Below are 15,264 nucleotides of genomic sequence, written 5' to 3'. Positions count from 1 at the left end.
ATATCAAAAACTCAGCCCATTTTAAGTCCAACATACAAGACCTCATACTCCACTCCACTTACTTAATGGTCAGTTTTGATGTCTCCTTATTCACAAATATCCCACTAAAGGACACCTTGGCACTTATCCAAACAGAATTTCCTCCTGATATCTCAGCCTTGTTTCAGTTTACTATGAAGTTGGGCTATTTTGTTTTGCCACATAAAAAATTCTACAAACAAATTGAGGTTACAGCCATGGGTATTCCCCCCCCCACACACTTTTCTCCTCTTTACTTATTCTCGATTGAGCTGCTTGTTCAGTCATCAATTGACTTCAAAAATACATACATATTCACTACTGCTTCCAGCATCCACCCTCCTTATACTGTATCTCCCTGTCCACATTCACCCCCCCCCGACCTATTTTCCTGTCCATTGCATTCTGTTCTTTCATCGTCTGTGCAGTTAGCCTAGTGGCTTTGCACTTTGCAACCATATGCCTGGGAAAGGAGTGTCCTAGGTTCGATTCCTGTCAACGATGTGAGGAGCTTAAGGATCTTCCTTAGCCATAGCCAAGTTAGCTGGTCTTGGGCATGGAGAGCAGGGTATTTTCTGCCAGTTAATCTCTGGTTTTTCATCCTGCAAAGCAGGCAAACCGGCTCCGTGAACACACGGAGTCAGGAATAGGAATACTGACCCAGCCATAGACCTAATTTATCAGCTATGCCAGTTCCAAGCCCGGATAAAATTTGGGGAAATTGATGTGGTGCCGTACATCCCTGAAAAAAAAAAAAGAAAAAAGAAAAAAAAAAAGGGAACTCACGGCCGTTGTATCACCATGCGAAATTATTATTATTATTATTATTATTATTATTGTTCTTTCATCATCTCTCATGCTACTGCTATTTTCATTCATGACCACCTCAGTTTCACCAGCTCCTCTCTCTCTCCTGATTTTTAACTTTATCTCTTACTTCCTCTGATCTCTTGTTCATATTGCTTCTAGTAACAGTCTTTCTATTTGACTCAAACTAGATTTATTTAAGTGCAACCTATCACTTTTGTACAAATCCATCCTTCCCTCAAATGCATCCTAGACATTTAAAAATTCCTTTTTCTCATATAGCTCTGCTAACACACACTATTCATAATTCTTAATTTCTGTCTCAAATCATCCTTATCATATCTTGGAAACACACTGACCATCTTTCCTACCATACTGTTATCTTTCACTCTCTTCAATAACTCCCTGATATCCATGCTTACATTCTCCTTATGTCCAACTAGCATTTGTTTCCACCACCACTAACTCTCTTGTTTATTTACTTTTCATATCCAATGCATCAATTATTCTGCTAATTCTCTCTCCTGGAAAAAGACCTTGTGGATCCTGCCATTCACCAAACCTATAATGAAGTCTTTATACATTTCTGTTTTCGAGTCATTTGTCACCTCTTTTTCTATACTTTCCTTCCTTCCTTCTTTCCCTTTGACTCTTTCATTTCTATCCACTAAACTTCTAATCTTACTGCACATATTCTTCATCTCATTTCTCATTCTGATCAACTCATTCTTCAATTCTTGCATCCTGATAATCACACTACCTGTTACTCCTGCAGTGTCACTTCCTCTGTCTGTCATTCATTTCTTTTGTTTCCTCATTCCTACTTTCCTTCACTTCAGTTTTCCTTCAGTTACAATAAATAAAATGAAAAAGTAAGTACAGATGAGTCCTTCCAAGTACTCATCTGTACTTTCTTTTACCTCCATGGTATCACTTTCGTTCTGTGATTAATATAGTCTTATGCTTCTACAATCCTGGAATTAAAAGTTACTTTTTATATGATTTTTAAACTGTTACTATACTTGTTTTTAACTGTTTAGTATGGCTCGGATGAGGTAACACTGAAGAACTGTTAGTTAGCTGTAAGATGAGCAATGACTATGATCTTGCCTGTATTAAATTTAACACTGTATGTTAAAAAGACTAGTCTCATTTTTTACATTCTTTAATTATTAATCAGATCCAGGTTATCTGAATTTGATCAATGTCTGTTTAGATAAAATATTATGTAATCTATTATTGCTTATGTTTTTGATTAAGAAGCTAACCAAAATGTCTGAGCAATGGAAGAATTGTTCAGACATTTTGGTTAGCTTCTTAGTTGCAATTAAGTACATAAAACTGTTGAAAGCCACATTGTATTTTATGATTGCTAGTGTGTTGACATCCATTACTGTAATGGGAGCATCATAACGATCAGAACAGTATATCCTGATGTAGAACAAAGTTCAGCTTTTGTTAACTTTGCTGTTGAGCTCTGGGCTACACCTTGTGTTAATTTTCAAAATATGATTTGAATTGCAAACCATACATCTGAGTTTTATTTCCAGTTTATATATGCAAAAGCACCTATACATACACTGCTTGAAAAGAAGTTAATGAACATCATAATGTGAGGAAGAAAGAGCCATGGCATGGAAGAAGCAACCCTGGGATGGCTCAGTTTGTCGACTATTTGCCGAAAAGATAGGCCTGCAACATGTCATCCTGTCACAATGCCTCTTTCAAACTCCATCAGTTCCCTTCTTGCAGCCATTTTATTCAGACATAGCTGCACTGACTTGGGAGCATTATATTCCTCCAATTTATACCAGTTACTAATATTTGACTTGTTGCATAGCAATGCACCTTGCCCATGGAAGGGGGGGGGGAAGGTGTCAATTGATTTTTTTCCGAGCAGTGTGTTTTGTCTACTTTCTACTCCATTATGTATATGTACCAGACGTATGTGTATGTATCTTTCAAGAACTGAAGCTCAAATTCAAACAGCTTGGTCAGAATAAGTGTCAATTCCCTTGCACATTTTCATAATACATGAACTCATATGCCTTCATCCCTGTACTTGCATTAAGATTTTGTATTATCATAAGGACTTCAAATTTGTCTACCTCTGTTCTCCCATTGGTCAATGTCACATATGACACTGGAATATCTCCACCTGGATATTACACACTTGTAAAATAATCACTCAGTATCTCAATGATTTTATTTGCTTCTGTTACTTCCCTACTACCATCATGCATCAAAATTATCCTTCGATAATGAAGCTTCCTTTTCCTGCTACATAGTAAAAGAACTCTTTAGGATTTCTTTTGATTTCATCAGCTTGCTTCCTCTCATAATTAGCTTTGGCCATTGTTACAAAATCTGTCACCCTTCTTGTTTGTTACAATACTGCTCATGTGAATACTGATCACCTTTTTCTTTATATTCTCGTCACAACTTTTTCTTTTTTGGAAACTTGGGCTTAATGATTCTATTCATCCATTTAACTCCTACCTGATTTATTCTCCTGACTCTGGGTATATAGTCTCCAGAAATATGATCACATTCTCAAATGGAGTCAGAGTGACTACAGTGGTTAGCACTATGTTCATCGATGCTATGACCAGATCCAGTACTTTTAACGTCATGTCCCTAAGTTAATTATCTCTTAGCAGCTTCCATTTCCTTTCCTCTCTGTGACCATTCCTCTTTCCAGCCTGTCTCCATAGTTGAAGTTCCCCATAATCATTACTTGACCTATACTCATTAGGCTAATTTGACATTGAATAAAATCAACATTTTTCCTTATATCCCCTGGCCTATAGCAGCAACCAACTATATATTTTATCCTGTTGGCTTCAATTGTTTCACACCAGACAGCCTCAAATAAACTGCTTTCTGCATCTCTGTTCTGATGTACTTCTACTCTTTTTGATTTCAATGCTTTTGCTATCATTAGCACCCCCCCCCCTTCTCTCATTGTTTCCTCTGCCATCTCCTTACCTGCTATCTTAGTTTCACTAAGACAGCAGGTAAGGATGGCAGGTAAGTGGGGGAATAAAGAAAGAAAGTGTTCAAGGAGGCAGTGTGAGGGATGCATGTGAACAAGAAGAAACAAAGTGGTAAGAAGTGCAATGTATGGAGACTCGATGATCCATGGTGTACAAAATAGAATGCTAGAGGAGTGTTTACCTGGAGGAATGATATATGGTGCGACTATGACAATTATGCAAGGTGAAAGGATGGATGAGATCATTGTGATGGTAAGCATGAATGACTTGAGAGGCAGTGGGAATCTGGTGGCAAGAGATCTTAGGTTCATGCTTGAAGTTGTATGGAAGAAGAAGACCGAGAGAGGGATGATAATGAGTGTGTTGCCCAGGTATGATGATGCAGAGCTATGGAGAAGAGCATCAATAATGAATAATATAATAGCCAGAATGTGTTGAAAGAGAGGTTTGGAGGGCATTTGAGGACAGAAAGGACCTCTATGCGAGAGATGACTTGCACGAATGAGGAAGGATGTAGGCATCTAGAGAAAATGCTGTTCTCGGTGGACAATACAGGGACAATACAGGAAAAACTAGAATTATCAGGGTAGATAGTAGTAGCAGTGTCTTGTGGGAATAAGTGCTTGGAAGAAAGAGGGAATACATCATGCAATGCTGAATCCAGTGGAGCCTGTAGGGAATAATAATAGGTATAGAGACAGTGACAATGCCTTGATTCTTTATACTAATGCCAGGAGTATCTGAAATAAAGGAGATGAATTGGTGGTGCTGATAGCATCAGCCTGTCCAAAGATTATTCAGATCTCTGAGACATAGTTGATGGAAGACGATATACTGACAGGAATAGAAATAGCAGGGTATTGTAACTTTTTTACATACGTATATTTTATCTTTATTTATATTTGTTTACTGTTATTGTACATAGCATTACTCATATCTTCAATGTATTTCCCCTCTTACTTCATTTTTATTTGTAACTGCTTGAGCTTGTGTAAAATGCCTATATGCTCTAATCTCAAACTCACATATAATACTATTATTTGACTTTAGTCTGCTCGTAATCCTCTTAGCTTACTCCCACCCCTTATCAATGTCATAAAATGTACTCTCACATGTGCTAGTACCATAGACTGAGGAAAATAATTTGTTTTGAGCAAAAATCCTCAATCTAGATTGCTATAATTCAAGTGTACTAATCCTTATTAGACACGTGGATGGAATTTAGCATACATATCCTTATTCTCAATCCTATTAATATAAGGCAAAAATTATATATAACACGTTCTAAGCATTAGGTAACACAAGCAATACTCAAGTTTACAATATTCTTTTATGCACATTCAGTGGACAATACAGGAAAACTAGAATTATCAGGGTAGGGAGAAATGCTTGGGAGAAAGGGGGAATACATCATGTAATGCTGAATCTAATGTAATGCTTAATGTTCAGCTTTCTGACCTCTTCACCACATTTCACTATTAATTAAACAGAACTAGCATCGATCATTTTACACACACAATCTCAGACATTAACATACAGCAATTTACTTACTAGCTCACAATATCTGGTAAAGTCCTGGGTAGGGTGAATTCCGCTGATTCTTTTCTCATTCTTATGCAATGGTTGTGATCGGGCACCATCTGACAGTCGTCGTCTTGCAAATTCCTTCCTTGGAAAAGTAATTGAAGAATATCTCCGGAAGGATTTCCTGAAATATGGCCTCTCCTGCCATTGAACTCCACACAATTTCACAGATGACTCACTCACGGGACTCCGACTGTTCTCCTTCTCAAAAAGCTTTCCACAGGAACCAAAAAAGAGTGAACCCTCTCGCCCCTCAATCTCTGCCTTTTATATTATTGGGTGTCCCATGGCTTATCTTCCAAACTTCAGGGATTTTCTGAAAGTGCCCTGACATTACCCATGCTTACATTTGGTTTTTGGCAGCAAAACTCCTCTAATTCTGTGACCTTTGAGACTATTGTTGACCTTCAATTTACTAGCATAATCCTGTCTGATCCTTTTAGTTACAATTGCTTGTGGTTCTGCATTCAGTTATTCTTACAATATATTACAAAATTTATTACATTAAAACAGGCTATATACACTTCTAATTATATGTATTTTATGGCCCATGTAAAATCGATGTAGGTGAAAAGTTTTTCTATATTTCACAAGACATTTTACAATATGGCATTTTTCGTTGCGATAGGAAGATCAAACACGGTGCAGAGTACTGCTTATGATAAGTGATGACTTATGTCTTCTCAGACTGGAAGATTTGGAGGCAGTGTCACTAATGGTTTTGAAAGCATATGGTGTGAGGTAGAGGTGGTCAGGACATGATATTTAGTGTGGTGTTGCTATAAGCCAGGAAGCATAAAGGGTGAAGAGCAGATGTTCAGGCAGTTGAGCTTGGTGAGTGCAAAAAGAATGACTGCTATGGGATTTTTTAATTACAGAAGTATAAATTGTGAACACGTAGTAAGGGAATGGAATTTCTGGAATTCTTGAGGGACAAATGTCTTAGACAATATGTAGTAGAAGAAACATGAGGTCAAAGAGTTTTAGATTTGGTCATAGCATCAGAATGGCTGATTATAACTGAGATGGCATCTCTTCCCCCAGTTAGAGAGTGACCATGTGGTTTTGACTTGGAAGATGAATAATGCAGGAATATCAAAGAGAAAGGAATGTGTGTGGAATTATAGGGCAGGTGATAATAAAGTGACAAGTAATAGTCTTAGATATCAGCTTGGGGAAGTTCCGTGGATGGAGGAATTGGAAGGGCGAGATATCATCAGTGCTTAGGTGCTTGTGAAGGAATATTTATTAGCAGCAATACAAGTTGTATAATGTGAGCGAAGAAGTGAACACAATTTGGTGTAAAGTGGATTACAAACAATATCAAATGGGAACTGCAAGTATAAAAGTGGTTATGGAAGAGATATAAGGAGAGGAGTGAAGAGAAGATGCATGAAGAATATGACTCAGCTCAGGAGAGTGACTAGTATTATAAGGAAGGAGAGTCCATTCTAATATTCCTTCCTTATTCTCATAAGGAAGGAATATGAGAATAGACTGGCCCTGAGATCTAAAGAAAATCCTAAGGAATTTTTTTTCTGTGTGGCCAGAAGGAGGAGAAATGATTACAGAAGAATGACATTGCTGGATAAAATTGGGAATAGAATCACTGATGCAAAGGACATAGTGGAGTTTTTTTATTATTATTATTTAGGCCTCCAAGGAGTCGAAAGACTCATCGCAGGAGGTCCTTCCTAGGAAACACAAGTCTGTCAAGACTCATCGTGGGAGGTCCCTCCAAGGAAACACAAAGTCTATCATACTACTCCTTAAACTCATTGACCATTCTCGCTCTCACCACTCCATCAGGCAATGCATTCCATGGTTCAACCATCCTCCATGCAAAGAAACCACTGCTCACCCTCTTGCTCACAGATTCCTTTCATAACTTCCAGAGATGGCCCCTTGTCATCACTCCTTCCTGCTGTTCAACCAAGCAAAAGAACTCCCCAGTGTCAACCCTGCAACCACCTCTCAACAGTTTAAAAGTGTCAATCATATCATCTCTCCTTCTTCTATCCACCAAACTCTGCAGTCCACATTCCATCAGCCAATCCTCATAACTAACATTGTACAGTCCTGAAACTGTCTTTGTTATCCGCCTCTGTACCCTTTCCACAGTTAATTTATCCCCTTCCAATCCGAGAGACCAAATCTGAGAACAATAGTCTAAGTGTGGTCTGATCAGGGTTTTATACAATGGAATGATAATGCTTTTATCTCTGCAGGTCAGTATCCTTCTCATTATTGCAGCAATCCTCTGTGTTACCTTCACCACCTTTTGCAATATGTCCCTTGAATTTCAGGTTTCTATTAATGATCAACCCCAGATCTCTTGTCTCCCCTACTTCCTCCAATAGAGTATGCAGCATCCCATCAATGTGTCCCAAACCTCAAACCTTACATTTTGTTGCATTAAACCGACATTCCCCCATTCATTTGCCCATCTGTCTAGTTTATTCAAATCCTCTGGCATGACTACCACATTTGCAATATTACTAATAACCCTTCCCAGCTTCACATCATCCGCAAATAGCTGAATATCCCACTGCAATCCACTGACAATGTCATTGATATAAATTAAACAATATAGGTTCCAGTCCTGAGCCCTGTGGGACCCCCACTTGTAACCCTCTGCCTCCTTGAAACTGCCCCACCATACACAACATCATCATCATGTATATCAAGGATTTAGGCCTAGTATGGCCTGTTCTGGCCTTAGAAGTCATTGTTGAATCGTTTAAGAGGATGTCCTGGTTTTCTTTTTCCTAATGGCTTGTACTTTAAGGCCTGTTTTGGTAATCTTTTTGTTTTCATTCTTTGAACGTGTTCCATCCATTTACGTTTATATTTTTTAATTTTTTCTATTACTGGTTCTTGGTTTAGTTCTTTCATAATTTCTTTGTTTCTTTTCTGATCAAATAGGGTATACTTTGCAGTTTTTCTCATAAACTTCATTTCTGCTGTTATTAATCTTTGTCTTTTTGTTTTATTGTCCAGATTTCGCTTCTATACATTAAGACTGGTAGGGCTAATGTATTGTATACTTTTAGTCTGGTTTGTTTTTGGAGTAGGTTTGGTTTAAATATAGAGTTAATTACACCTGTTATTTTTAAATATTTTGCAATTTTTACGTTTATATCTTTTTTATTTTCATATGTGATCGTACATCCTAGGTAGTTAAATGAATTCACCTGTTCTAAGATCTTGTTATCTATTACTATTTTAGTTCTTGCTGGATCTTGTCCTTTAAAGGCCATAGTTTTTGATTTTTCTGTTGATATTATCATACCAACCCCACCATACACAGCTCTCTGATACCTATCGGACAGCCAATCCTGAATCCAGCTGACCAACCTGACATCCAAACCCATGTGCTGCAACTTAAATATCAGCTTATCATGTGGCACCCTGTCAAATGCTTTTGCTAAATCCAAGAAAATGGCAGTATATGCCTTTCCCTCATCTACTGCTCTTGTAACTTTATTATAAAAGGCATATTATTAAAACAAGAGTGCCCCCTCACAAGTCCATGTTGACTCTCAGAGATAACATTACCGTCTTCTGCCCAATGTTGTATACAGTCCCTAACTAATTTCTCCAAGATCTTAACAACTACCGATGACACACAAACTGGCCTATAATTAGACACTTCCGTTCTGCTACTACCCTTATGCAATGGCACTATCTTACCTTCCTTCCATTCCCTGGAGCACTTTTCCCATAGCCAGACTTTCATTGAAAAGCCAGGTCAAAGCAGCTGTCAGTTCCTTAGCACATTCTCTGAAAACTCGTGGTGAAATACCATCCAGTCTCACAGCTTTGCTGACATCCAGAGTACTCAATATTTGGAACACACTTTCCTCCTGCACCTCTAAACCTCAAACCTGCCCTGTCCCTCTAGTATTAAAATTTGCTCCTCCAGGATGAAATACACCAATAGTGTTCATTGAACAATTCCACTATGTCCTCTGCATCAATCACTCTATTCCTATTTTTATCCCACAATGTCATTTTTCCACAATCATTTCTCCTCCTACTGGCCACTTAGCTAAAAAATTCCCTAGGATTTTCTTTGGATCTTAGGGCCAATCTCTTCTCATATTCCAGTTTTGCCTTCCTTACCATACTGGTCACTCTCCAGGCCTGTGTCTTATATTCTTTATGCATCTGCTCTTCACCTGTCTTCGTATATCTCTTTCATAGACTCTTTTTCACATGCAGCTCCTGTTCAATATTGTTTGTCATCTACTTTACACCAAATTGTGTCCTCTTCTTCACTTGTGGAATACAGCATACTATTGCTGCTAACAAATATTCTTTCACAATTTCCCAAGCACCAATGATATTCCGGCCTTCCAATTCCTTCCTCCATGAAACTTGCCCAAGTTGATGTCTAAGACTATTATAATCACCTGCCTTATAATTCCACATATGTTCCCACTTTTAAATACTCTTGCATGTCTATTCATCTTCCAAGTCAAAACCACATGGTCACTCTCTCCAACTGGTGGGAGAGATGTCATTTCAGTTATTATCAACTCTTCTGATGCTATGACCAAGTCCAAAACTCTTGAACCTCTTGTTCCCTCTATTACATGTTGCCTATGATAATTGTCCCTCAAGAATTCTAGAAATTCCATTCCCTTATTGTTACATGCATCTTCCCCCCCCCCCCTCCCAATTTATACTGCTGTAGTTAAAATTTCCCATAACAATCATTCTTCTTGCTTGTCTTCTTGTCACTTTATCTCAAAAGCAATCATATTACTAAAACAAGAGCATTCCTTGACAAATCCATTCTGAATCTCACAGTTAATATTACCCTCAGTGAGTTGTTCAATGAACACTTTTTTTGGGCAACCTGGAGAAGGGTTTTAATACTAGAGGGATAGGACAGGTTCAAGGTTTAGAAGAGAGTGTGTTTTTTCAAATACTGAGTAATCCAGATGTCAATAAAGCAATAGGATTAAATGGGATTTCGCCACAGGTTTTGAAAGAATGTGCAAAAAAAAAAAACTGACTGTTCCGTTGACCTGACTTTTCAGTGAAAGTCTGGCCATGGGAAAGGTGCTGAAGAAGTGGAAGGAGGGTCAGATAGTGCCACTGCATAAGGGTGGTAGCAGACTGGAAGTGTCAACTATAGAGTAGTTTGTATTTTGTTAGTAATTATTAAGATTTTGAAGAAAGTAATGAGGGATCATTTACAGGATTGTGAAGATGAGGGTAATATTAATTGTGAGAGTCAGCATAGATTTGTTAATTTGTTGCTCTTGTTTTAGTAATATGATTGCTTTTGCGATAAAGTGATGAGCAGCTGATGAGGGAAAGGCATATTCTCCCATTTTTCTGGATTTTACAAAGGCATTTGACAGTTTACCATATGTTAAACTGATAATTAAGTTGCAGCAAATGGGTTTAGATGTTAGGTTGGTGAACTGGATTTGGGATTGGCTATCTGATAGGTATCAGAGTGGGGTATGAGGAAGCAGAAGATTGCAAGTGGGATCCCATAGGGCTCGGTACTGCGACATGTATTGTTTAACCTTTATATCAATGACATTGTCAATGGATTGCAGGGAGATATTCAGTTGTTTGCAGATGATGTGAAGCTGAAAAGTTATTAGTAATAATGCAGATGTAGTAGCTTTGCAAGATGAATGAAAAGTCTTGAAGTTTGGGATACATCGATGGAAGGCTACATACTCTGTTGGAGGAACTGCATTTGAGGAAGTAAGGGAGGCAAGGTATTTTGGGATGATGACTGGTAGAAACTTGTAAATTCAGGGAACATAGTGCAAAAGTAGTGAAGGTAACCCAGAGGATTGTTGCAATACTGAGAAGGATGCTGACCTGGAGAGATATAAAAGTTGTCATTCCATTGTATAAAGCTCTGATCAGACCACACTTGGACTATTATGCTCAAATTCGGTTCCCAGGATTTGAAGGGAATAAATTAAACATGGAGAGAGAGAGAGTGCAGAGGTGGATAACAAAGATGAGATCAGGACAGTATGGTGTGAATTATGAGGATAGGCTGAGGGAATGTGGATTGCAGAGTTTGGTAGATAAAAGGAGAGGTGATATGATTTTGAGGCTTTTGCACTTTTTTTTTTGGGGGGGGGGGGGGATATTTCAACCGAGAGAAGGGTTTTAATACTAGAAGGATAGGACATGTTCAAGGATTAGAAGCGCAAAAAGAGAGCATGTTTTTTCAAATATTGATTAATCTGGATGTCAATAAAGCAAAGGACTAAATGAGATTTTGCCACCTATCAGCAGTTACAGGGTTGACACCGGGATTCTTTCATTTGGTAAAAGAGGGGAGGGGAAGAAGCAAGGACAGGTGCCTACCCTGGAAGTTACAAAAGGAAGTTGTGAGAAAGAGGATATGGAGTGGTTTTTTTGTACGGAGGGTGTTTGAACCGTGGAATGCATTTCCTGATAGAGTGGTGAAGCACAGGCCAGTGGGTTCACAGAGCAGTGTGATAAACTGTGTTTTCTAGGGTAGGCCTCCAACGATGAGTCTTGTGACTTCATGGAGGTCTGTATCATAATAATAACATATCGATAATATTTGGTCTAGTTGAACTAACCAGTGCTTAAAACTCCTCATCCTTATTCCAAATACTTCTGGCATTAGTATACTTAAATTGCAGTATCTTCTTCATTCCACAATGTCTCTTACACATTGTGTTACTTATCTCACTAACACTAAGAACCTGGGGAGGTACATTCAGCATCATGTGATCACTCTCCCACTTATGTCTGTCTTGATCCACACTCACCTGATCTCCCCTCTCCCAAATTCTAGTTTCCATGGCTCTGCACTTCCTCTCACAGAACAATACTTTCTCAAGACACCTCTCTCCAGATATATCAGTCAGATGGTTTGCATTTTAGTGTAAGTTTTTCTGTCAATCCATAATTACACACATCCACAAATTCCACCATTCCTCTTCAGTAAGTGTTCAGATAAATGTTAATTAAAATAAATTTCTTTCCTATTTAGCATGTGGAAATAGCAGTTCTTCAACAACACGGATAGTTGGTGGACGGATTGCTGAAGTCGCAGCATGGCCATGGATGGTAAGTATGGTATTTGTTCATTAGGAGCTATAAAAAATTAGAGAGAGATTGGAAATTTCTTATGCACATTTATCTCTGATATATGCATTATTCAAAATAATAATAATATTATTTTTTTTAATTGCCGTTAAGAACAAAATAAATTTGAGAGAGTCTGAAGTTCAGTCTTGACTTGGTCCTCATTTTTTATAATAGAAACGGCTTGATTCTGTAGGGTGTAGATTACTGCAAATAAAATTTAATGTTGTTATACTTGTATTATTATATAGGAACTCCATGGAGTGTCCCTGACACTCATTGGTGGGTGGCCCACTTAGATGACAGTTTGTCATACTACTCTATGAACTCATTCACTGTCTGCCCTCTCTCTACGTTCTCAAGCAGTGCATTCTACAATTCTACTAATGCTCTATACAAAGCACTTATTATTTTGGCCCTCAGACTTACTACTTCTGCATCCTCCAGGGATGTTCTCTTGTTCTTGTTTCTTCCCTTCATTTTATCATATGAAAAATCTCTCCACTCTCAATTCAGGTACTTAAATACCTATCAGCAGTTTAAATGTCTCAGTCCTAGCACCACATCTGTCCATCAGATCTGCAGATTAAATGGTCTATTCTGCAGTTTTAATATCATTTTTGTTGTATGTTTCTGTATTCTCTCCAAAGTTACTTGATTCCCTTTAAATCCCAGTGACAAGATCTGAGCAATCCACACATTGTATAGGGATCTGATCAGAGCCCTATACAATGGACTGCCATCCACTTATCTCTGATGTCAGTGTCCTCAGAATTTTAATAATGTTGCCTTCAGGATCTTTGCAATCTATACCTTAACTTCAAATTTCTCTCTAATATCACTCCAAGATCCCCGACTTCTTTCACCTCTTCCAGTATAGTTCCACCAAGAGAATATCGGCCTCCCATTTGTGGATCTCAAATTTCAAAGCCTTGTACTTAGCTGTGCTAAACTAATATTGAAATTCATTTGTCTATCTTTGCAGCTTATTCATATCCTCCCAAATTGCCACAATATTGGTACTATTATACTATTACTAATTACCCTCCCAAACTTCTTGTCATTTGCAAACAATTCAGTATTTCTCTGCCATCCAGTGACAATATCACTGATATAAAAGTTAGACAATAATGTTCCCAATACTGATCACAGTGGAATCCCACTTTTAATCTTCTTTCTCCTTAACATTGTTCCCCATACACAACTCTGATAAACTATCAGAAAGCTAATTTCATATCTAGTCCACTAACTCAGTATATAAATCCATATGGTGCAACTTTAAATATCAGCTTATCACATGCCACCTTGTCAAATGCCTTCACAAAATTCAGAAAAATAACAATGTATGCCTTTCCCTTATCACTACTGTTGTTAATTACTTTATTATAAAAAGGCAACCAGATTACTAAAACAGGAGTGTGCCTAAACAAATCCATGCTAACTTTCACAAATCATGTGAATCATCTGTCCAATTCTGTACATAAGCACTTATTAATTTTTCCAAAATCTTGACAACCACAGAAGAAATACAAACTGGTTTATAGTTTGATATCTCCATTCTGCCTCCACCCTTATGCAATGACATAATTTACTGTCCTTCTGCAAGCCTCTGTAGCTCAGTCAGTTTCAGTAATGCCCTTTGGTTGGAAAGACCTGTATGTGAATCCTGTCTAGGATGTGAGGAACCTTTTATAAGGGATGCGAGTTAGCTTTTCAGCTGGAGGTGAGCTAACTAGTCTATAGGGAAGTGGAAGAGTTTCCTCCTTATGGAAATTTCAGTTTTTCATCCTGCAAAACAAATTGGCCCAGTTTACAGATAGAATATGATGGCCTCTGGCTGTAATCCCATATATCAATAGCAACTCTCCTTCCACTCCTTATGACAAGTTCCTGAGGAGTGGAAAACTTGTAAGATTCATTATACAGCCAGATTTGTGGGTCTGATCAGTTTTCCTCTAATGCATATAGTGCTGGCCTTGTTGGCCGAGTGGTTAGCATATCCGCTAACCGTGGATACGCTAACTGGGCTAAAAAGGCGGCAGGTTCGAATCCTGCCGTGGGTATGGATATTTGCGATTTGTGAAAATAATAGTGGGGGGGTCGGCGGTAGATGGCGCTGGTGTAGATGAAGGTAATTGCGGTTAGTGGAATTGTAGAGTAGGTGCCCTCCTTTGATGAGTCTTTGGACTCCCTGAAGGTGTTATATAATAATAATATAGTGAAATCTCATTTCATAATATTCTAAAATAGAACTAAATTATTCAATCACACTGCATCTTAGGAAATTAGCCATTTTCATAAAACATTAAAATAATATTTTGCAAGAAAATAACCGTCAGTAAATTATGAAAAGAAATTAAAAAAGCATCAGCAAATTTTTTTTCATTAACTGAAAAAAAACAATGTAATTGTTTTTTCAGTTAATTTTATTTCACATAAATTTCTGTTTTTTCAGTGAATTATTGTCATTAAACCTAAGTACAAAGTTCTTATGGCACACATTATCGATTCCTACATTTCCTTGATTCTGCTCCTTAGTGGATCTGTGTGTCCATCTATAAGCCATCATGTTACCAGTTTTGTATTCATCTCTACTGTGACAGTTTATGTAATATTTTATGAAGCAACCTGCTAAATGCTTTTGCAGGGTCTAGCAATATTAAGGTGTGGCTGTTTCCTTTATGTAACTCATCTGTCACTTTATTATAGAAAGTAAGTTACAAAGTTCATAAAACCATGTTGTTCCTCCTCC

General features: G+C 37.9%; 1 protein-coding gene across 1 annotated transcript in view; it reads left to right on the top strand.

Moving 5' to 3' along the window:
* The window catches only part of LOC150098895 (proclotting enzyme-like), a 125,448-nt gene that overhangs the window by 44,357 nt on the left and 65,827 nt on the right, over window positions 1–15,264 (top strand). Inside the window, exon 4 of the mRNA XM_090405460.1 lies at window positions 12,418–12,494. Within this exon, the coding sequence (XP_090261586.1) occupies window positions 12,418–12,494 (77 nt within the window). The remainder of the gene's footprint in view (window positions 1–12,417; window positions 12,495–15,264) is intronic.

Source organism: Typopeltis vanoorti, chromosome 15 (genome assembly GCF_054136105.1).
Source record: "Typopeltis vanoorti isolate ZY-2024b chromosome 15, IOZ_Tvanoo_1.0, whole genome shotgun sequence".
NCBI classification, from domain to species: domain Eukaryota; kingdom Metazoa; phylum Arthropoda; class Arachnida; order Uropygi; family Thelyphonidae; genus Typopeltis; species Typopeltis vanoorti.
This window is presented reverse-complemented; position numbering and strand designations above follow the sequence as displayed.